Genomic DNA, 24,615 nt, shown 5'->3' on the forward strand with positions numbered 1-24,615 from the left:
AAACGATGAAATAAACAGTGGAAGGCCCACTCTTCCTAGGAAAGTGGGTGGCCCCTACACCCTCTCTCCATGTGGAGTCATAATGGGGCAGTGGAGGGTCAGTTAAGTAAGAGGTGGGGTGGAAATACAAGTTTTGGGAGTTTATCAGATCTTCTACTTGGCATCTGTGGCAATATGAAGTCAAAAGCAAGGATTTATACAGATCATATGCCTTGCATCACCAGCTGGAAAATATCTGTTCCATTTCGCTTGCATTTATTTATTTACAACGGAGGCAATAAAACATTTTCTGACATCCTCTGACTATTTTATAAAACAGAAGCACAAAGTCCAGGAAAATTCAGATAAACGAATCCTGCAGAAACGCAGAAATGCAAGACTGATATCAGTATAAAAGCCATTGTTTTATTGTTTGAATGCCTGTTCTTTACAGTGTTTCCACTACATTAGGTCCTTTGTGGAAGCAGGAATGATTTTAGATTGGGTCTTCCTAAATTCTCAAGGTTTTGCTTTTACATTAGTGTTACTGCTTTATAACAGTGGAAATGTTAACTCTTGCTAGCTAAAAAAAGGCTTCACACAATTTATTAGCAATTTATTACATTTATAACAACACCCAACAACATTATTTCCAGCATGCTGGCTGTTATAAAAACTGATGTGAACCTGGCATAAAACTGGTCAATCTCATGTTACCCTGTTTGCCAAAGCCTTACATAGAAGAAGGTTGACAACCTTTTTGCTCTACTTGACAACAAGGCCCCCCTTTTCTCATTTTACTGAACTTTTATTTTGTGGAATAGTTCCAAGGTGCTTTTAAAGGGATCAAGCTTAAGAGCTTCAACAGTGCTGGACCAAAGCAGATCAACAATCCAGTTTGCCAGAGATACATGTGAAATCATTTGATCTCTTCTCTTAAAAAAAAAAAAAAAAAAAAAAAAAAAAAGAGTGCCAGCAACAGGTTTTGTGGAAAAAACAGATTTAGTATGAATGTATATGAATGACTCCAAATACATTTTACAACTCAATGAATATCTCCATTTTATTTACCAGACTATAATGCCATCTGGGAGCATTTTACAAGCAACTAACCAGCTCTGGTCCTTACCATCTCTTTGACGACTAGGCTGCTATTGTATCAGTATCATTCAGCTGCTTCTCCAGAGAGCCTCTTGTTTCGTGGTCAGAGAGGCTCCACTCTGCAGAGAGCTGGAAGGCCATTCTAACCAGAACCTGTAGCTGCTGGAGAATTAGCTCATGTGCCACTACACCGAGCTCACTGAAGTTGCATGGGGGAAGAAGATCTGCAGCTGCAGTCAAAGAAGGTGCAGCACGAGTCCATCCACTAACTGGAGATGGTGTTATTTACTGCCACAGAGTATATATAGCATTAGTTTCAAAATCATTTAATAAACAATGGGTGTGCTTTGCATGCACAACCACATCTGTCCATATGTGCATGTGCATGTGCATACCAACACCATCGCCACAAATGAAAATTAATTCTGAACCTGCAAGTTCTAGTTGTCCAGACTGGGTTTCACGTTAAGCTCCAACACACACATCTAACTCACACCTCTTAAGAAAACACGCACACACGCTTACACCTCTTTGAAGTGCAGTGATCTAACAGACGAACGCTCTCATTTAAAGTTTTTATATGCCGTCTCCATGATGTGGACGAATTCTGCTGTAGCCATACTGTGCTCCAGCAGGTCCATACATGTTATGACCAAAGCGGCACACACCTTGGCCATTCTGCTTCCCAACCCAAATGAAAAGGAGATGACAAGGAGTCTTTCGGGGGATGAGTCACATCAAAATCAGTGGTTTGGGTATAAAAGCAGCTGGTGACAACAGTCTGAATAAAAACAACTTACTCACATACAATTCCTGATCCAGTTATAAAGACTGAATGTTATCCAGGGGATTGGGAGATGTTGTACAAGAGGATTTGCGAGAGCAGAAGTAGTAGGAACAGTTGGTCAATAGGCAGACAGCGGTGGCATGGGATTATTCTGTAAAACACAGACTCGCACACAGAATCAGAAGCAGCGCTCTCTCTGCCAGCGTCATGTGACAGTTTGACAGTGGAGAGGAATAACTGCCAGTGGCCTCAGCCGTATCAGATTACAGCTCACCAAATGGAAAAGGCAAAAATAAGGAGGCTTATTTGTAGCAGTCTGAGATATGTCCTATTATCCATAAGTGGAAGAGCAGAGGGATGCAGAGGAAGCCTGCCAAAATAAAAGCTCACTGCACCACAGGGAGGCACGGGCTGCCAGAAGAGTTCTGCTGTGGAGAAGCACAGCAAGACCTTTCAAACTCCAATACATTTTTAAAGATGTTACAATAGGAAACTTACTGACAGTGAAATAAATTATAAATATTTAATAATATACAACACGATAAATCAATGTCTGAACTGAAGAGAAAGCAAAAATAATAATAACGGTGATGATAACAACATGAACACAAGTTACAATACTTAAACTTAAAAAAAAGACAAATTTGAAAAGACAAAAAACAAAACAAAACCAAAAACAAGGACTGCCATCTGATGCTTCTACGGCAGTTCCAAGATGTGACTGCACCTCACCTCGGCTTATGGGTGCTTGCTCAAAACAAACAGCGGATCACTGTGAGAAGCCAACAGACCAAGAGTAGGTCAGTATTAACTAAGTCGTAGGGGCTTTAACAAGTGAAACAGTGCACTTACATGTGCTCCAAATATCTGATTATAAGTTCGCAAAGTCAATATCCTGATTACTGGCAAGAGGCATTCATTAACAACAGAGCTATCTTAATTATGCAAGAAGGAGGTCACATTTAATTGGTCTATTCTGGTGGCCTATAAGGCTAACAAATGCATTAGATTTGTAAATTATTGTTGAAATATGTTTAAAAAACTATTCTACTGTAACCTCTGTCATGAACTTACACTGTTAACTGTTAGCTGATTGTGTGTGTGGGTGTTTTCGTGTGTGTGTGAGAGAGAAACCTCACCATGTTGGCAGGCTTGAAGTAAATGACAAAGAAGCACTCGATCAGGCTTTAAGATTCCTAATCTGAACCCAACAGCCATTTTTTCTTGGCCTTCCGATGGAGATAGGATATCCAGATATCAAATAATGGATATCCTGTTCAAGATTTCCTGTTCTGTGTTTTTTTCCCTTTTTGTTTTTTTAAACTGTGCCCAGAAGCAGACTGAACCAAGAATACTGTCTCTGATCTACAGAGACAATATTCTTCGCAATATTGATAATATGTCAAATGTGTATAGCCATTATAAAAATGCTTGGGTCTGATGCAGTCTGCTCTGGACATCTCCAATTTGATCACATGCGTTACACCATTTCTGATGGTGTGAGCAGAAGTGCATGGCCAAGGTGTGGAGTAGGGACCCAGGAGTTAACATCTATGGGGACTACAGAGGCTTGTGCTAACAGCAAATATAACAGACAGGCCCAGGCAGGCAGAAAACAAAGTACGGTACAGTCACTGATGGTTTACAGACATCGTTGCGTAATGTTTATGGATGCAGTTCAAACAGAGAGAAGTTCATTGAAAAGGCGATGGAGACGGACAGGGAAAAAAAAGTGTGCATCCCCAAGTGTCAAGCATCGGGGCTATACAGAGGTGATTCTGCAACGAAGATGGCAAAACCTCTTCACAACAGCTGGAGCGCATCCGTGAACATCCACAGGTGCATGAGCAAGATGCTATAAGCCTCCAAGCTGCATCTGAGCTCATCATTTTGTAATGATGACAAACAAGATCAGTGCATCCTCAGAAAGTTTGGGATGCATTTTCAAAACTGGCAAAAAAATCAAATAAACAACAAAAGGACTGTGAGAAAACAATATGTAGAAAATGTGAGGAAAGAATATATGAATATAGAGCTACTCCAAGGGACTAATGCACATTTCTTTGTGCATATGTGTAAAGAAAAGATGCAGAGCTGCACCGTTTAAAGCTCAAGCACAGGCCCATGTGGTTCAAAGCTGAGAAATGGGGGGGTTGTTTCAAGAAGTGGGTTGTGCAGATGGTGGGGGAAGTAACAAAGCAGGGAGGATGGAGCGCTGGGAGACGGAGATGCAAACTGCAGTCGTTTCCTCCTTTGGAGAGAAGTTGAAGGGGGTGTTAGTTACAGCAAGAGAGGCGAGGAGATCATTTTCTTTGGCTCTCTGAAACGTATGATGAAATAACAGTCATAACCCTGGAAGTATTTAACATCCATTTGGACTTTGGGTCAGAAATGACTCAGGGCTGTAATTTACATCTGCATTACAAAAATAATAAAATTTGTGATTTGATCTAATCAAGGTATGCACATATTTGTTAGGACACAATCGAGGAAAAACAATCCCTACTTACTTCCTAAACATCAGTTACTTAATATGATCTTTGAAAAAACACCAAGGGCTGGGGGCAAAAGAAGAACAAAGAAATGAAACATTGCTTTTGGTCACTAGGATCACATGAACACTTAAAGTCTAAGCATTTCTAATCCAACTGCAATTTAGATTTTTATTCTTTGGTACCAGCAATATAGCATGTATGCATCAGCATGCTCAAAGCAGGACTCACTGCACTGATTTACCCTCTGCAAGTCTAACGCTGGTTATGTAAGAGGATAAACCGCAGGGTCAGGACACTGTCTGATCCAATGAGACAACAGACACGGACATGATACATGATAGCAGAAAAGTTTTGTATCTAGAGAATCAATTTTTCTTGTTGCTAAAGGCACTGGTAGCATACATCATACCTATATGAAGATCAACAGATCTCCAATGTGAATGTGCTACTCATACAATGAAATGAAATGCGGGGTTTTTTATATTTAAAAAAAGCTTCATCTTTACGAGTCTCTGATGGGTGCACAATCTTCTCTACAAACATCGAATAGGAGCTTTTTATAGAGAACCAAGTGAACTACAGCACACATGGTTCCAAACTCTGGCAGGGGTTAGGCTTTTCCATCCATCTGAAGTCTGGATGGTGGAGATAGAGGTATTTGCAGCATCTCCTGCTCTTTGCCAGACTTTCACACAGCTTCACTTGCTACTAAGCTTCAACTAAGCTTTAAAACGGTGGACACATCAGCAAACAGCATCGTGGAAAAAGAAGTTAGCCACATGAATTTTGAAGAGCAACACAGACTTGCAGCTGCTGACGGTGAAATAAATAAAAAACAAGCAGCAAACACAAATGATTACCAATCAGAACCAATCAGCTTCTCGTGATGCACAATTATAAGCTTAAATGCACTTTTCATTGAGGGTAGATAAATCCAAGCATACCCTAGTTTATTGACCATGACTATGATGAAAGACATTTAGCAGTCATCTGGTTCACTAAGGAATCTGACCACATGTGAGGACCAGAAAGAGCCAAGCATCATGAGAATGCCTGAAGGGTTTTCCTGTTGTGACACAGCAGGAAAGGCTTCTGCAGCGGGCATGTAATTGGGAAATAAGTAGAGCGTGCAACTTTGAAGCTTGGGTCACTTTAAATGTAAATCAAGTCATTTGTAGCTGGAACTGTTTCTGTTGACATGTGCACTCACCTTGGAGTGCACATGTCAACACAGCGATAATATTCAGCAACAATGAAAGCACACCACCACCAATCACACTACCTGATAAGATTCCCACAACCAAATCCACTTTAATAATCGGGCAAAAGGGTAGATGACGCTGAGAAAATGAAGGATAGAAGTACTAAAAACACACATTACCTTGAAGACAAAACAGGTAACTTTTTAGGGCATTCAAATACAATGAGACTAAAGTCAGTTTTTTTAAACCATATCCAAAGCTTGCCTCAACTTGAAATCTAAAAGAGGTGCATGTGAAAATCCAAATCTCCAATGTGAATGTGCTGGGACTCCTTTGTGCAAAACCTGTGTAATTACATTGTATCAATGTACAAATAGTGCAGCTAATACTCTGATGCTAGCAAGTGTCAGTGGTCTATTGAAGCAGCTCCTTCACCTAGACTACACTGAGCTCACATCAGCTACAAATGCTTCCTTTCTTCTGGGTACTACATGTGAGAAACAACAAATGTGGAGAATAGCCAAACCTGATTCTCCTGAAAATGTCCACGGTTCATTGGTGAAAAGAGCTTATAGCAAAGCTAAGGTCAAAAAAAACGTCTTCACCGAAGTTTAAACAGCAGTTGATGGCTGGAACAATGGGACAGACAATGCTTTTCAACACAACCATCAACTTGACTTCCTCTCTGAGGCCGTTTTGGAGAAGTACAGCCTCGTGCCACTTCCATCAGCACCACAGTTTGAGAAATACAATTATAATATCTGCCATAACAAGGCTGACTATGCAGTGATTTGTAGTTACACGCCTTTACAGCCGATCAATTTCCCACTTCTGGATTTACGACTTTTCAACATAAATGGCTGCTTGTTTCCCTAAGTAGAGAAACCTTTAGCCAACGTATGGATTCTCGTCTGCAGACAAACTCTCATTCTGCATGAAGAGAAGGATGTTCCTAAAACAAGATAAAACTCACACATTCCTTTACTGGGACACGAGTGCAACTGAATATTGAAGTCCAACCTACAGGGTTGCGATTCTGGGCACACTTCAATACATGGATCAGGATAGTCTAAATGGGGCGCTTGTCTTCAACAAATGGCCTCCTCTTTGAAATGCCAGGCGTGTTGGGTTTGGTGTCCTAATTCATGTGTGCGAGAGGGCAAACTTGAGAGCTGAATGCACACACACACACAATCTTGTTCGATCATGTCAAAAGAGGCATCAGTCCCAGGCCAAACCTGACACAGTTCTTTCACACAGTAAGCTTTTTATCCCGCGAAGGCCCTATTCTGCTTCTGCTGACAGCAGTAAAATAAGCTGCATTCAAGTCAGAAGTACTCAGAATGCACCGTTTATTACAGAAATCATTTTCTTCAGCTTTAACTCGTTTCTACAAAACAAAGCTGAAAAGGAAGCCTTGTAAAAGCCACAACATTTTAGAGGGAATGCGTCAAGCTACTTTTTGCATGCAACTTCGTGCAACATTTATGCAACAAAGGGAAACGCTGGAACATTTGGTCATCGTGCAGAGAAGATTCTCTCAAGCTACTTTATTAGCAAATCCTACATTTTCCAGCTTATTGTTGTTTTATCACTTCCTTTCTGCAACATTCTGTGAACTAAGCAAAACTGAAACCTTCCTGCAGAAAGAAACTTCAGCAGAATCCACTGCCACCATATTACACCTGCCAATGAAGCCCAAAATATCTAATCTCTGCATTGGCTTCAGGCTCTGCAGTAAGAAATATCTCACTTATTGAACTCGTTGTAGTTTTCCTAAAATAGCCCTAACAGAGCACCAGCTGGTGTAAAATAACATGCATTTATTTGTGGTGCTTTTTCTTTTTCTCTTAATCTTTATTTTAGGTTTGTTTTTGGTTTTTTTTATCTTGGCTCACAATTAAACAACTGCCACTGTTTTCTATGACTTCAGATGTTCCTTCACCGCAGCATCAGTACTATTCTCTCTCGTGTCTTGGAGAACACCATTTCTGGTTTCACCAACTCACAACAGACCAAAAATGTCTTTAATTTTAAGTTACATAAAAACATCTAAATTTTTTCAGTGATATTTATATACATTGTCTGTTCTATCCTCCTCATTGTTAGTAGCCACACCTAGCTCCCTTCTGCTCTCCAGAGCAAAACAGTGGTCAGTTATTCACCTTTAATCAAATTGGGAGTTTGAAATGGCTACAGTATATAAACTGAACTCTCAATGACTCTGATGTCTCTCTGAGAGCACAGCCACCCCCCTCCATGCATTTCCTCAACACTAATTTCCTGCACACTAACGAGAAAAGACAGGAAAACCCATCTTCCACTGTGATACACCAGTAATTCTATGCCATCTGGGCTGAGGTGGCTTCCTCCAGCAACAAACTGTGTCACATGGACTACATGAAACCAGAACACAGTACTGTGCAAAAGCCTTAAGTCCCCCTTGATTTCTTTACATTTTGCTTCTGAAAACTTACTACTTTTAAAAACTTGCTACTTTTAAAAGTAGCTTTTAGCAATAGCTCTCCAGGCATTCTGAAGGTCTGTAACATGAACATTCCTAATTCTTTAGTTGAATCTATTAAGTTTGACAGGTATAACCGAAATGTGTAGTATTTTCACACCAATAAGGTGATTCTCCAAAGGTTGTATGCAGACTGCCCTTAAAAAGTTTGAGGAACTGGACAAGTAGAGGACAAAAACAAAGTTGCAGGCCTTAAAATAATAAATCTATCTAAAAGTCATTTCCTTGAGAAATAATCCTGCAAAGACCAAACACAGTACCTGAGAGATGCATCTAGGCCTTCAGTTGATCCCTCTACTGTTCACCTCAGCAGAAACCATCTCAGTGACAGTTTGAGAGCTTTTGTTGGTATTTTTAATACGTTTTTCTTAATCCAAACTCTTAACTGGTACTGGCAAAAATCAGACTGCAACTGAACTAGTACAACCTTAATATGCACTTCGATCATGCACTGTAGTCAATGCAATTTATGTCTGTGAATCACAAACAGCACAAGAAAGGTTGATATGGCATTCAACACAAGTCGACAAAGTTGACAGGACAAACAAAATAAATTGCAGGCCCTCTGTTAGCTTGAGTACCCACTTGGTGGCGATATCTAAATGTTGTACATCAACTGGTCAGGCAGAAAGCAGTTTTTCCAGTTGAGCAGCATGCCAATCTCACAGAGCAGTTTCTCCAGCTGACTGACACCAGTCTACTGCACAGACATCAGCTCCTCAGCTTTAGCTCACAGGACTAATACGATTAAATTATTTTAAAAACGACCTACACGGCTAGTTTAGAATCAGGCATCAGGTGATAACTTTTCCATCCATTTTCTTTGTCAAATGCACCAGAAGCAACCGCAACACTCCTACAGACATCCTGGAGAGGATGAAGAATGGAGTTCAAGGCCCTTGTGTGTCTGTGCTCTGCTTGAAGGCCAATAATCATCTGTCACAGGCACAGCTTTCATTTGGTCCGTCCTATATTTAGCAGACAAAGCCTTATCAGCCTAAGTACTGAATTCAATTTAAAGGGACATCATTAATCTACACTCATAAATCATTTGTGCTATGCTAATGTGGGTTCCTCTTTCCTCTGCTCAACATCAAATTTTCTTTTGCACAAAGCGTAACCTTGCATTTATCTCTGGTTACAACCATGTTTCAAAAATATGAATTATGCCGATGCGGTACCCGCCATCCCTTTGAAATGCATTTGGGTTTCCATGGAGAACATGCCTGGCAGTCTAAGCTGTGCACTTTGCATCACAATACTACCAGGTTTCTCACTTAGCTGCCAGTAATTAACATCTGGCTGAGAATGAGAAAGTCTGTTATGAGGGGGAAAATAAAATTACCTTCTAAGAAGACTTATACTGAGAATTCCAGAGGAAAGCAACAACACACAGAAGCAAAACAAGAGTTTGGAAAATCAGAACAAAAATAAAGGGTCAACAGCAGAAAAACAAGAGAACAGTTTTAGTAAGAATATTCTCCTGACTTAATCAAATATCCAATTTGTAGCACGGTGCACTGAGGGATACGCTACATCTGAGCTGTACTGTCCTGAGATTCCTCAGAGACAATCCTCTCCCTGTGCTCAGCAAGCCACACACAGCAAGTCCTTGACATTTCAGTCGGTGTCTGTCCACTTAATGGACAAGGGACAGTCATCCTATGAACAAGGCCAGTCTGCACGCTGAAAACAAATGCACATTCATTTTACATTTATCTGATACTCTGTTCTAAAGCAAATCATGCAGAGTCTGCTAGTAGAGGGCAGATGGGGACTCCACGTCTTGCTAACAAACACCACAACAGGGCAATAGATCATAAAATAAGCAGTTATAGAGAGTTCTGCTCTACTTGAATCTGAGCTGAAATGGGCGAACAGAAGACCCAGACTGACAGAAAATTCAAATGCAGCAATTTTGTGAAAAGAAAACATTTTTGACTTACTTTCCTAAACCAAACAATGAAGTGAAAAGCAAAATAATCAGCAAATTCAACATGGAAACTGAATAATATCTTGTGATTTGCAGCCCTATAATTAGGAAAATGATGTGAGCGACCAGTTCTCCCAGCCAGATGTAACTCCAAAGGCAGGTTCACATGCTTTTATAACATTGAAAAATACAAAATTGAAAGAGTGCTAGACATAAAATCTTTGCTAAGTTTTAAACCAGAGAAAGGAAAAAGTCCTTCCACACTCTGCCCAAACAGCTTGGGGTCCAAAGAGAATATTGTTCCTTTCTGCTCTACGAGACGTCTATGAAACCACGGCGTTTATTACAGGAGAAAGTTGATGAGTACCCAGCTACACTTGGCCAGCTTAGTATAACTATCAGTTGTGACCGTCTGAATGTTACTGAGGCTGAAGCCAAAGTACTCCAGTGTAAATTCACTGCAGGTCGACTGTTGAACCAAATTTTTCTTTAAAAATGAAAAAAAAAAGGCACAAAGATGAATATGGCGCAGTGTTCTCAGTACAAGCAATGACACTGTTCTGTAAGCAATCATTCAAATTGCTAATGGCTTCAATAACATGGACTGGTAAGTTTTCATTTCATACCAGATGTTTTATGGGTTCATTTGTTTTAGAAAACGTACACAGTGTAGCTTTAGTGTTGCTCTACTTAAGAGGGGGGGGGGAATCTAACACTCACGTCATTACATTTTCTTGATTTCAGCTTCTACAAGGACTTTATTCTCCTGAAAACACTCAGCCACACAATCAGGTTTTTCATAAACATCCTTCTGTGAACACTCTCTTTCATAACTAAACTATTTGGCTATTAGGCTGAAAGTTCGACTGACAAAGATGGACAAAAACATGAGCCCAGATGTAGAAACTTTTTTTACTAGCTTCCGGGTCATTCTTCCATGCACAAGTTTACATTCAGGCGCTTCCATTGTTTATGGAAGAAAGCCTACAGCTGAACAGAATGGGCGGGGAAAAGAAAAATCTTGACCTCTAAACACCACCCTGTGATGCAAGCATTCATCAAGAGATCTTCGAGTGCTGCTGATAATTTTTGAAGCATCCATCACCTAAAATAGGCTGCTGTCAGCCTGTGTCTGCATGGCCTACTTTGTCTGCAAGGCCGGCTGAGGGATGCAGTTCCATATGGAGCCGACTTTGCTTCACATGGTTGGGGTGCCAATGCTCGGCCGACTGGACCCAAGCCAGAGTTCAAGTAATCTGTTTACATAGCACTCTCTCAACTTTAAGCTCTCTGTGTCATTAAGTCTCGTGATCTGCTCCCTTATTAACTAAGGCCTCCCTCCATCGTGGTCAAGAGTTCAGTTGGCAAGTTTCATCTTGTGTTCTTCAAGTGATCGAGAGGAAAATTATAAAAAAATAAAAATAAAAGTCAGGTTTTCAGGGAGTCAAGTGTAAAGGTCACGTGCAGTATATGCTTCTGTGTCATCTAATCACTCCAGCTGCCAAAGTGGTTAGAGGTACTTCCAAGGGCCACTTTTAAAAGGCCTCCTCCCCAAGAACCTAAAATCACAGAGTGAGGCATGATGTGATAATCCTTGACCAGTTGGGACAAGGATTATGCACATTTTCAGACTCTCCTCAAGGGCGTTCATAGTTACATTTGAGCGTACATTCAGAATTCAGGTCCTGCATTAATTCTCACATCCACACACTGACACACAATAATCGCAATGTTAAATGAGTGACTGTCGAATAATTAATTATCAAAAAGGTGCAATGCAGCTGAACACCCACACCCCCATTTTCCATGTTGATTCGGTGTAGATAAATGGTGTTTCAGACCCTAACAAGCAACCTAAAAAGCACCGTGACACCTGAAGAACACCTGAAGGACACCTGAAAATATTCAAGTATTAATCTTAGTGCCTTGAAATCTAACTGAAGTTCAGATCTCAGATTTCACATCTCAAGTCTACAGTTCTTCTACATCCTGAATACCAATTATGTTCCCAATACAACCAGTAAGAAGATTATTAGCGGCACCATAACATCTGCAACGCAGCTCACAAAACTGAAAAACCGCATCTTATTTAAATTTGGTCTCTAGTTTAAGGTTGTGTCCTTGGACACCACCACACCGCTTCCAGAGGGGCTGTCATATTTCAATTGCATTCCCTGAAACTGCCAGCCTGGCCACTTGCATGTCTGTGATGTACGCTGGATCTCATCCACTGACTTGAAATGGCACCCGTTCAATGGGAATTTCATTTTGATTATATTTAAGATTGTACTGGCGTGGCTGAACGCCCTGTGCAGAATGGCATGCTAGCCGCAGCTGAGGTTTTTCCTTCCACCAAATGCTTTTTCAGATTCGTCAGGATGGTCAGTCGAAGTCGGAATTGGCCTCCTGACACCAGAGAACGAATTCAAAATAAAAACCCCATCAGTGTTGGGGAAAAAATAAAACTACAAGCGACCATGAACTCTTTAACAAAAACTGTTCTTTGGAGAGCTAACACTAAGCACTCGTGATGATCCCAACACGAAAGGCTGCTCAGTGATACACAAAAGTTTTTGTTTGCTCTGTGAGCAAGTTTGAGGTCCAAGATGAAAACACAATCACTTAAGTTCAAGTGGTTCCAGGAAGCAATCTAAAATGTAGCAGCTGTGCTGGGATAGCTCCAGAGCTCTACAAGGAGATGACCCTAAAGTTGAGAAGGAATGATATTAGGACAGTAAATATTCTTTTTTTGAGCTGCTCCCTTTAGGGGTCAACACAGCAGATCACCTGCCTCAATCACACCTATCCCTAGCATCCTGTCACACTGACAACCATGAACCTCCTCTGAGGTCTTCTCTTTTCCTCCTGCCAGGCAGCTCCATATTCAAAATCCTTTGTCCAGTATACCCACTGTCCTTCCTCTACACATGTCCAAACCATCATAAAGCCTGAGCTAAGAAAATGAAGAAAATTAATTTAAAAAAACTTATATGACAATATATTTTAATATAATGTTAATTATTATAAATAGCCTCCTGAAACTTGTCAGTATAAAAGATTTTCACCAAGTTTTCCCAACAACCGTTTGAACTTGCAGCAATAGTTTAATCTTCTGTCGGGGATGCCTTAATGATTGTGCGTCTTAACACAGATTTCTTGTGTTACAGGCAATTTAAAGAAGTGTCATTACAGTCAAGTGTTAACTTTAAAGTAAACAGCTGTGGATAACAACATGAGCTTAACTTCTGAAATGTAAATGAACTTCAAAAGAAGCAGCAGTCTTCCCACAATGTGAGAACTCTGCAGTCAGCACTTTACAACCTCATACTTAGCATTTCTCTCCCTCTCCGCCCAAACAGTTGTTCTTCCCCAGTAGTGACTCCAATGCTGCTGGGGTTTTCTCCTCCTGAGAAAAGCCCAGCGGCAACTGACGATAGTGACTCTTTTCTTTTTTTTTTCTAAATCACATCAGTATCACGATATGCAACATGATAAGGATAACAGCTCGCTTATATAATGCCTTACTGTGAAGCAGCGTTTTTGAAACGGGGGTGGAGCATTCAGAATGCACAGCACAGCAAAGAAGCACAGTGGGAAAAGTGGTAACGTGAGCGTCATCATGTGACGCAGAATGGGCGGACTTTCTCACAACCTCTGGGAAAAAAGACGAGCTGCTGTCGATAACCATCTCTTTAGCTGTTTAAAGCACTGCAATGCCAGTGATTTCATACTTAAAATTCTTAAATTGCAAAAACTCTGTTTATATATTTGGATCATCTCAACCTGATTTTTGTGTTATTACTCCACGTTCACACAGGAAGCCTTACTTTGCTAATTTTCTTTCAACCGTTCATTCATCCCAGCGTGTCTTTAACAGGCTCCTTTAGGAAATGAAATGCTGTGCCAGGTCATGTTTTAGAACATTTTTCACAGTAGTTTGGTCAAGGGCAAAGTCAGCGGCCCGGGGATCATCAGCGAAGCTTTTAATCCTGCACTGTGCTCGTTTTGGAAGCAGGAAACCCTGGCTGGTACAGCCTGGTGACATGAGGATCAAACAGTTGAACTGTAAAATTTTTAAGGTTTGTGACCTGACACGAGGGAGAGCTACTGCAAAATCACATCTTTAGGTTTAGCTAGTTCCAAGGACAAAAATCAGTTCAACATCTCTGAAGTGCATAAAGATGTTTCCACACAAACTTAAACAGGATATGGTTCTTTTCTGATGGAAATTGTTCAGGTAAGGGATGCTGCCTGGATACAGCATTAATGCTCCCTGTACATTCACATTACTCTCACAAGTCAGAGACTAGAAACCTCAGTGGCTAGACTGTTAGTGTCCAGTCTGACTGCTCACGTCGGCCTCAATCAGGAAATGGATAGAAAAGGTTACATAAGTTTCTCTGACACCATTCTGTGGCACCTGAACTTGAATAATATCGCTTTAGATAGGAAGGACTACTCATCTTCCTGCCAGAGTGGGAATAAATAGCTCAAAGTATGCTTGGCACGTACACGCCCCATATGCAAACAAATATAACCACGTACTGTTTAGATGTTTCGATAATGTCAAACTGAGTCAGTACTTTGGAAATACCCCGATAACATCAATAACACTATTCTCGCATAGCTGGCAAGAAAACAGGAGGAATAAACAGGTTTTACTGACGTACAAGCAAAACGTGATCAAGCAAACTGCTATATGTCAAAACAGGTGCTAGGTGTTTGGCGACTGTGGTAAAGAGAAGGAACTTTAATGATAAGAATTACATGGAAACAACCCACAGAATAAACCACATCAAAAGCAGACCAGAGACACTTCACTCTAACAAACCCTGAGTGAATGCTGCCTTAGCAGAGCACACTTGTCGTTCAGGCTTTTTCTGCTCACACTTTGCACTCCAATGGATACATGACACCATCCTTCATCGATACCATGCCAAGTGTACTGTACCATTTCATGCATGCAATTGTGTTGCTTGTTTGAACAAAAATGGGGCCAGCCTCAATAGCTGTAACTTTCGCTTTAAAGATGAAGAATACATCTAGTGGAAAACATTTTAATCCATTAGCGTATGACCAGAACAGCGGCGGTTAACTCTCACACGACACGCACTAGTGCATATCTCCAGGCTCAGTCGGCCATCAAAGGCCGCTGCACACTAATTAAAAACAGTCATTTGTGTAATGAATTGTGTAATATCTTGAGCACACTAAAGCACATTGAAATGACATCAGGATAAGATTAAAAGAAAAAAACTGACAGATTGGGCTCAGTCAACAGCAGTTGACAGCTGCTCAAATGTGATGATTTTCTGAGCTTGAGCCACACTGAGGGAGGTTTTTCCACCAAAGTGTCAACTCTGACACTTGATCAAACCCTTTATCCTGTTTATATCCTTTTTTTTTTTTCTAAAGTAAGTCCCCCCCCCACACACACACACACACACACCCCAAAGAAAAAACAGAATTTTTAAAGGCCAGTAGGGCTGGGCCATATGTTAGCTTGTGCCACCAAAGCACAATTTTTTGTAGAACATGCTGCAAGCGGGCCGTCGTGGCGAAGGGAGGAAACACTGCAAACTAGGGCTGTGCGATATGACCAAAATCTCATATCCCGATATAAGACATCTATCGTCCTGAGAACGATATAAATCACAAAAATGTAACATTTTCTGTAAATTCTGTGAATCTCGGGCAGCTCGACGTGCGTGAAGTGTTTCCAGCTGGGCGTCGTGTACCTGGAGTGGAGTGTTTTAACCGATGCATGAAACTACACATTTTTAGACATAAGTTGTAACGGCCGCCATTTTCTTTGTGAGTATTTATTACACAGCGTGCTGCGGGGGAAAGCCTGTTCTAACGTTTGAGTCTAAGGTTTATTTTTTAGCACCTGACGGCTTTTTTGCTTCTCATCCGTAAATACTCTGCATACTCTTTCACGTGATTCAGTTTATTTTGAAAAGTCTCAACAGGATCTTGAGCTGTATTGTGAAAGGTTATGTGGAAAATAAACAAGCGGACAAGCGATGGTTTTACCGTCATTGTTGCTAAGGACAACGCATAAAAACAGGCGCTTGTCCGTCGGTAGTGTGGTTATATTAAATATAAGAGAAAGAGAGAACTTTAAGAGATTAATATAGCCACTACAGTCACCATCAAAACAACGAAAAAATATTGCCGTAAACAGTTTATTTTGCGACACCACGAAACAAACGGTAGCGTAAAATGAAACAATAGATGTTTTTATATAGTCATCCGATATATATCGTTATATCGAACAGCCCTACCGCAAACCTATTTCATCTAGTGCTGTCAGCGTTAATCTCGGTAAAATGACGTTAATGCCATAACTGCATTAACGCAGCAAATCTCTGTTAACGAGTTACCGCGGATTGCCCCGTGCTTGGGGCTGGACGGGTTAACGAGGTAACCGCGCTAATGCGTTTGAAGCAGAAGCAGTTGTTGGAGAACAACAAAGCTGTTAAAGCACCTGAAGAGGCGTCCGCTTCAACTAGCGCGGTGGTGAGACCAAAGAACTCAAACAATCGGTGTAGCTTTAAATAGCTGCACGCCTTATGACAAAAGTAGCAAACGCTGGGGGGAACTAACTAATTAACTAAACTACTATAAACAGCTGCTTGTTTAAGTGAAAATAAATTGATTTTTTTTTTACTAATAAAGTTGTGGAGTTGTAAAGCACTTTGTCTCGTGTCAGTTATATTGTCAGTATATCGTTATTGCAAATGTTCAAATATATATCGTAATAAATATTTTTGGCCATACTGCCCTGCCCTAAAGACCAGTTTCCTCTATTTACATACATGCCACTGGTAATGAAATAATCATGAGTGTGTTTATCAGCATTTTGCAGTTGAGATAAATGGGAAAAGAATTAAAAAACACATTTCCCTTTTTTTTTTTTTTTTAATTTGTTTAAGCCATCTGCTTCTATTGTCTGGAACAGGTCAACGTCATGTTAAATCTCTGCCTCAGTGGTCAAGTATGAACACAATAGCCCAGACACTGCCAGAGGAAGCATCAGCAGTGTGAAACTGTACATGCTCGTGGGCTGTGCGCTCGTGTGGAAATGACCTAACAGACACCTGATATTTAGAGGAGGATTGTGGGCATTGGGAACAATCCAACAAAAAAATATCAAAAAATTTCCTGACATGCCAACATTCCAGCCCCTTTAAGGTTTGGAGCAATACACTATCAGTTTTCCAGCACAGGGTCTAATATTTAAAGCTGTTTCCACACTCTTGGTTAAATGGTGAACATTAGAGATTATCCGCATTATGATCTGTGGAAGGAAAAATGAGAGTGGAAGATCATCTGACACAATATTTTTTCTCCTAGGCGTTGAGAGAAATTAAAGCTTTTTGCTCTCGAGTGCAGTCAGATGTCTAAGTGAGAGCACTGTACAATGTAAACAGTTATCCTGGTGTCCTCATCTTTCTAATTCCATGCTTATGAGATGGCAAAAGGCCCTCAGAAGTGCACTTTTTCCCTTTTCTGCAGGAAGCATTCCTCTCTAATGACAGGGGAAGTTACAAGAAGGTCCATGCAAACAGTGAACCAGGAGAAAACACCCAACCTAAATTTGGTCATCTTATTAAAAGGTGGGTCAAGCAAATAAGCTGTGATCTTCAACACGACATCTGCGGCCAAGAGACTTCCTGAGACTCTTGCTCAAACCTAGTTGGGACGAAAAGGGCTGGGTGGGGCTCAAGCAATAAACGCAGATATAAGAGGATAAAGTGACTAAAGTGTTGTGGATTTAAAGTTGTGGGTGAGGAGTGCGTGAAGAGCTCTGGTTTATTTTATTTAGATCAAAAGTGGCCTCGGTGCCACCGCTCCCACCACAGTTCCATCGCCCGGCGTTAAAAAGCGGCAAAGTCGGGTTTTCCAGACGATCGCCCTTTGCTAAATTGTGATAATAGTCTAAAAACATAGCTATTAAAGTTAAGTGAGCTTCTAGCCAAGCTCAACAACAATTTCAGCTAGTAACCACAAAAAAGTCATGTGTAGCACCAGGCAATAAATCTAACCTTACTACTGTGAAGCCTGATTTAAATGGGATTTTTTCCAGATCTTACAAATTGTGTTAGAAGTCAAGTCAGCCTTTAGGTTCAGTACATTATACATAACACAATGTATGCTCTCAGAATCTTACAAAGATTCAATCTCCCCAATAATCACAAAGAAAACAACATTGTTCAAACTGCTTTCGGGTTAGGTAGCGAATTTTTTACTTTTTCGCGAGGAAAATCTGTCCTTTCTTTTTGTCTAGAAGAGGTGTAGAAGATTGTGTCTAGATTTTAAGTAAAGTGTCAGCCTATTTGCTGGCTAGTTTTCTGTCTTACAGCTGCGGCAATCTGAAACTTGAAAGTCAGTGGAAATCTGTTACATCCCAGTCACAGAAATCACATGTGGGACAAATACAACTGCACACACCAGCCTCTATAACATCATGTTAATCACACAGAGTTTCACTTTGACATTGCAGCTCATGCCCTACTACCCACGCCCGCTTTCAAGGAAAAATGCCACTGATAAAAAAACAAACAAACAAAAAAAAAGGTTTCACGTTGTAAAACTATTTAAGAAATGCTCCTATCCTGCACGTCACTCAACCTTCTTCATAACGCTTTACTGAGTTAGTATTGTTTCAGCACACAAGGTTCACAGAGCAACTCTTTAAACCTGCCTCTCAACATGCAGAGATCTCATCCTGGCTGCTGAAGCTGAATTATTCAAAAGGAGAGGGAGAGGAGAATACAGTAGGACTTCTAGGTGGGTCACTATCATTACAGCAGAAAGAGATGAGCTTAAACTTAGCACACGGATGGGCAAAGTATTCATAAATTATGAAACCCGAGTTGCTGCTTAAGGTTTGTTCCTTAAAGGAGACTAGCCCGTTTATTCACGAGTATTCAAATTACCACCACTAATAATTTGCAGCAACTTCAATTCTTTGAAATAGTTGGAATAATAATAAAACTACTGCCTGTAACATCTAACCAGCTAATGGCATAATATTCATCAAGGGGATGACATGAGGATCAATACACACTTAAAGTGTTCTTAAAGCAGGAATATGTAAAAGCTTTAGTCACTCCAAGCCATGACTCCATTGAATATTTCAACACTGTAAGTGAATATTTATCAGATTATGATGATGTAAATGGTCAGAGCTACTGGAAACAATATTCTATGATCCTGCTGTTCCCCGGCATCATCTTATCTGATCTCACTAGACAACCTCGAACACTAAGATAATTCAAAGGTTATCTGCAGCTACAAATTTTCTTTTCTTTCCATTTTATCTGCATGATTTATTTGTCAGGTCTATCACGTCTCCCAACAGTCAGCTGGAACTGGCTCTGCAGTTTCCCTGTCCGTCCTGCAGGGCCCAGTGCCTGCTCACCCAGCCGTGCAGCTGAAGACAGCTCCTTCTCTGATGATTCTACCTACAGCCTTACATAACTTTTCAAAAAGTCCCCGAGTGTGATCTTCCTCTCCCTCTTTTCTCTTGCATTGCTGATTTGCTCCATCATTACCTGCACATACCAACTGAACCTTCAAGCCACTATTATGAACCAAATAAAAGAGCAGAAACGTGGTTCTTTAGTCCCTTTCTTCAAACGGGATATATACATTAGGCCTCTCCAGTTGCTAATTGCAATGACCTGGTGCCAAATCACCTCAGTCCTGCAAGTCCTCCTCCTGCAGCCTGCTGGCTAACTCGCTAGTAGGCTAATCTCTGCTGGCAACTTTCAGAGGCTCGACCCCGTGGACTTGCAACTTGGATGCGAAGTCTACAAAAAGTGCGTGCCTAGTTCGGCGTTAGAAATTCACGTTTTATGCTTCGAGGTTGCAGCCAAACGCGGACCGCTGTGTTGTGTGCCGCAGTTAGAAATCCCTGTGGAAGTTTTGTGGGTTTACAAACACAAGAACCACAATGGCGGTGCGCCTTTCTTTGAAAGCACCAACACACGGGCGAATGCACACACGCTCACGGTTTGGAGATGAGCAAATTGTGCAATGCAAGCGCAAGAGAGCAAATACAAGCACCTCTTTTTGTTCACCCCCTCTTCTTTGCATCTGTGTGAACTTTGCGCCATATTGAGCGTGCCCGCAGAGCCTGCCTGCACGGCGCAATATTGTTTCCAGGAAAACAAAAGCCGCAAGAAAACAAAGTAGCCGCCACTCACCTTGGCGATAGCCTTCTTATATCTCATGACAGCCTGCTGGATGAGTGTGTGGACTTTAATATTCCCATCCCCGCACGGCACAACCACCCGGGTCCTGCCAAAACACACCGTGACTTTCATGGTTTAGTATCCGAGATCTTCACCAGATTCGGAGCAAAACCGAGAAGAGAGGAGGAGGAGAAATCCGCGAGAAAATTAAAAGGAGCATGGGTTTTTCGTTTGCTCTGCTCCGAGGCTGTCCCGGTATTCCTTCACAGAAGCGAGCGCTAACGGTCTTTCCGCCTCTCCCCGCCGGACGACATTGTTTTCTGCGTGTTTTCAGACCACCTGTTTAGCTGTGTCTCTCTCTCCTTCCTTCCTTCCCTCTCTCGATCCCAATCCCTCTCTCTCCCTCTCTCTCTGCTGAGCTAATGCGCGGTCATATGTTGCCTTCACGTGCACCTGGTAAAGTTGAACTAAAGTTGACCAACTTAAATCAATTAAAGAAAAATCTATTTCAGTAATCAGTGCTCGACTTGGACCAGTTTGTTACAATCTAGCATTATGAGTCGGTAGAATGTGGTTATTTCATTTACCATGCAAGTTAAGGTTTATTCTACTGATCTGTTTATATTGAAACCTAAGCTTATCCAAAGAGGCTTTGTCATTCCCCAAAAGAAAAATAACCAAGACCTCATTAAAAATTCTATTTTTTAAAGTAGATTTTCATTTACTCGGGTATAAAGTTAATTTTATTTCCCGAAAGGCCAGAAAAATAGGTAAAATGCACAGATTTCAGTTAGGTACATTAACACAGACTCATTACCAAAAACCAATTTTGACCATGGAAAAAAATGCTGTTGGCCAAAATGTTTTTCTTGAGAAACTGAAATAAAACACGGACATGATGATACACACAGATACCACAACCTATTAGAGGTAGAACTGCTATTTCAGGATTGCAGGACTTACGAGCGGGACTTAAATGCAACCTTCAGTAGGGATGGCTGGAGTTGCACCGTGACTACGCGCTGTGGTCAGTGTGGGTAATGTTTGGCGCCCACGGGGCAGCGGAGGGAAGAAATAATGAGAATCAACACACTGAATGAAAATAAAGCCGAAACCAGCAACTTACTGTAGTTTGTAATTCTGCCTTACAAGGACAGAAAGCTGTGTGAAATCCTCCAAAGTGAAACACTTTTGTTTCTTTGACTTAAGAAGCTGCTTTAAAGTTAAGACTTGAGTTTGGTTTTAAAGGACGAATTAGGATTAGGCAGAGATTAAGTTTGGTAATAGGAAATGACTTAATAAGTAATTAAAGACTTGGGAATTATGTGTGTTTCCACCACCAGTGCACATTTCTTTTTACTAATCAGTGACGTATACTTTATTTTTTCCAACATCTAATTTGATGATACACCACTTATTAAAAGCTTCAGCTTCGTGTGTACCCAGCCCTTTACTACTTTCGTCTACTGCCTCACCTGGGATTAAAACAAGCCCCTTTACAAAAACCAGTCCAAACCCATGTGGGGAGCTTTCAGGAACAGCTTCCTCAGAACATGCATGGATCACATGGATCGCCTTCCTCTGGCTGAACACAGTGAGTTATAGTGCCAAGAAAGGATGCAGTGCGAGGTTTAGTACAAGAAAAGAGAACTGCTGAATTTGAAGTATGCAGAAAGTGTGTGTGTGGTTTATATGGTCAGTGTTTAAACAGGATCGCTCCATCATGTAGTGCCAGCATGCAGCTGGGAGGCTATTTTAACTCTTAACACAGCTGGAGTACTCACAGGCCACCAACCACAGCCACAGCAGCTGTCGCAATGGATTAAACAACCTCACCTTTGGATATATGAGCACTTGTTTATCATCATTTGCACAAAACATAACAGAGGAAATGTGCAATCACACTGTCATAACAAAAGAAAGTAACCTATAATTATAGTGAGGGGGGCAAATGAAGAAACATCTGACTGACGTTCTGGTACAGATATATGTAGCTGCAGAGCAACAGTGGATCCAGTTTCTACAGCAAGCAAAGGGGTGAAGGGGAAAATGGCTTTGGCCTTCAACCTTTCTAGAGAAAGCAAAAACAGGTTAGAAAACCCACCAAATAAAGGGACATCCTGGCAAACAAAACAAGCAACAGTCATCGGCTGGCATTTATTCTATATTAAAAACAGCAGGAATAAAAATAATAATGAGATGCAGAAGATGTAGAAGCTGACCATGAGTCAATTTTTCAGATGATTACACTTCCCAAAGTCAAAAATTAACTTCCATTCTTAATAGACAAGGAAGCCTGTATTTGATATCCCTCACAAGTAACCACACACAGTACCATCAAGAAGTATTTGATCCCTTCCTGATTTCTTATTCATTTACATATTTCTCACACTTTCATGTTTCAGATCATCAAACACATTTTAATATTTTATAACAATAACAAAGTCAAGCAGGCTAAAAGATCTTAAAAAGTAACACATCATGGCCCGAGTTAAAAAAACTCAAAGTCCTTGACATCTATCAGTCCGGAAGGGCTACAAAGCCATTTCTAAAACTTTGTTTCTCCAGTGAATCATGGTGAGAGCCCTTATGGACAAACGGAGAAAACTTGGAACAGTGCTGAATCTTCCTGGAAGTTACCAGCCTACTAGAATTATGCATTGACGACTCATCCACGAGGGCACAAAAGAACAAGGAGGCCTCACTTGCCTGAGTTAAGATCATGATTCATGAATAATGCTACATGTTACTGATCTCCAAGACTTTTGGAAAAATATTCTGTGAACTGGCGATATACACTCTAAAGTTTTTTGGAAGGTTTCAGTCATGTTACAATTGTTATAAAACTAACAAAGCATTTTATAACAGGAACTTTATACCAGCAGTCAAATATGATGGTGGTAGTGTGATGGGCTGCCACAAACTTCAATCTGTAATATAATTAATGTCTTGAGATACGCAAGCTAAAAAGCTCCTAGTTTCAGGAGGATTTAAATTTAAGTATCCACCAGTCAACATAACCAAGGACCATATGTGTTTCAGTAGTGACCTCTTGTGGTGCACTGCTGTGGTACCTCTTTAAGATGATTTTAAATCTTATTTGGTATAACCTTTATTAAAAGAGCAAATATACTACTTATTGGTAAGCTCAGTTATGGCATTTATAGAATTTCCTATGTGTATTGCACTTATTTAATATCAGTGTTTCCCCAAACAGAAACATCTTCCATTTGCAATTTCAATGAAAATATAGTATATGGTTTTAGGATGCACAGTAAGCACAATAAACGCCAGATGAGATGGGCCTACCCCTTTGCAGACATTACCTGCAGTCTTTCACTTAGTATAAGATGCTACAATTGATCTTTTTAATCTGCAAATTAATACTTGGAAAAACACAGCTATAAAGCCTCTGCATCTTCATCATTTTGTGTACGGTTATCATGAGATGACATTACTTTACCCTTACATTTTAAACTTTGACTTTCCCGAAAAAAGCCATACATTTTCCAGAAATATGGCGGTCAAGCTGGAAAGGCCATGGCAGATGCTCAAATACCTCTTTGATGGTATTATCAGCGTGAAATTGTGTTGTGTAGTTATCCCAGGCTAATTTTGTGCTAAAGAGCTGTCTGGCCCAGGTCATATGTAACTCCCTGCTGTCAGGCCTTTGTGTCACCCCAGGGTCCCCCTTATGTTGCTGGTACTTGGCCATCTGGAGACTCCATCCTCTGGCCACAGGATAGGCCAAGGAGATGGAGGAGGAGGAGGGAGCAGCAGTGGGGGAGCATTAAGACAATGTAATTTTTTAATATAAAGCTGTGCTAGTTAGAAGTATATGACACAAAACCTTTACAAAATGATGGACAGCAAAACTGGGAAAAGTTAAATACTGTAGTCAGACTAATACTGATATCAATCATCATCATCATAATGCTGAAAGAATGGTTTACACTACAGTGAATGTAATGCCTGTTGCACTCTTGTTGTATACATCAATGCATTGCACCCAACAACACACATAATAATTTTTTCTTGAATTATATAAATTTATGCCACACCGTTTGAGATGAAGAGGACTACTCTTTGATAACATCGGGTGGCGCTGTTGTAACAGTGGAGCCTCTCCAGGCATACAGGAGGACAGATGGTGGCTCAGGGGTCAGCCAGTCAGTGCTAAATAAAGGAACCCAGCAAGTACATCACGGAATCTACAGTAAACCACAGTTATCTGCACATTTTTTTAAACAGACTAACATTATACGGAAAAATTAGCACCAGGAAACAAGTCTGAGTTTATAATGTAGTGCTAACAGGTGAGGTAACCATTAACAGTCCAAATATAGCCTCAATTTTGTAACTAAAACATTATTTGTTCTTTAGATTGTG

The 24,615-nt window shown here is 40.7% G+C and overlaps 1 protein-coding gene across 5 annotated transcripts in view; it reads right to left on the reverse strand.

The window, feature by feature from the left end:
* The window catches only part of pard3ab (par-3 family cell polarity regulator alpha, b), a 238,652-nt gene extending 218,057 nt beyond the window's left edge, over window positions 1–20,595 (reverse strand). For all 5 annotated transcript variants that reach the window (XM_063462892.1, XM_063462889.1, XM_063462891.1 and 2 more), the window contains exon 1: window positions 20,239–20,595. In XM_063462892.1, the coding sequence (XP_063318962.1) occupies window positions 20,239–20,358 (120 nt within the window). In that variant the 5' untranslated portion in view covers window positions 20,359–20,595. The remainder of the gene's footprint in view (window positions 1–20,238) is intronic.
* Between the last annotated feature and the right edge of the window lie 4,020 nt (window positions 20,596–24,615).

This window comes from Pelmatolapia mariae, linkage group LG18, assembly GCF_036321145.2.
Source record: "Pelmatolapia mariae isolate MD_Pm_ZW linkage group LG18, Pm_UMD_F_2, whole genome shotgun sequence".
NCBI lineage: Eukaryota > Metazoa > Chordata > Actinopteri > Cichliformes > Cichlidae > Pelmatolapia > Pelmatolapia mariae.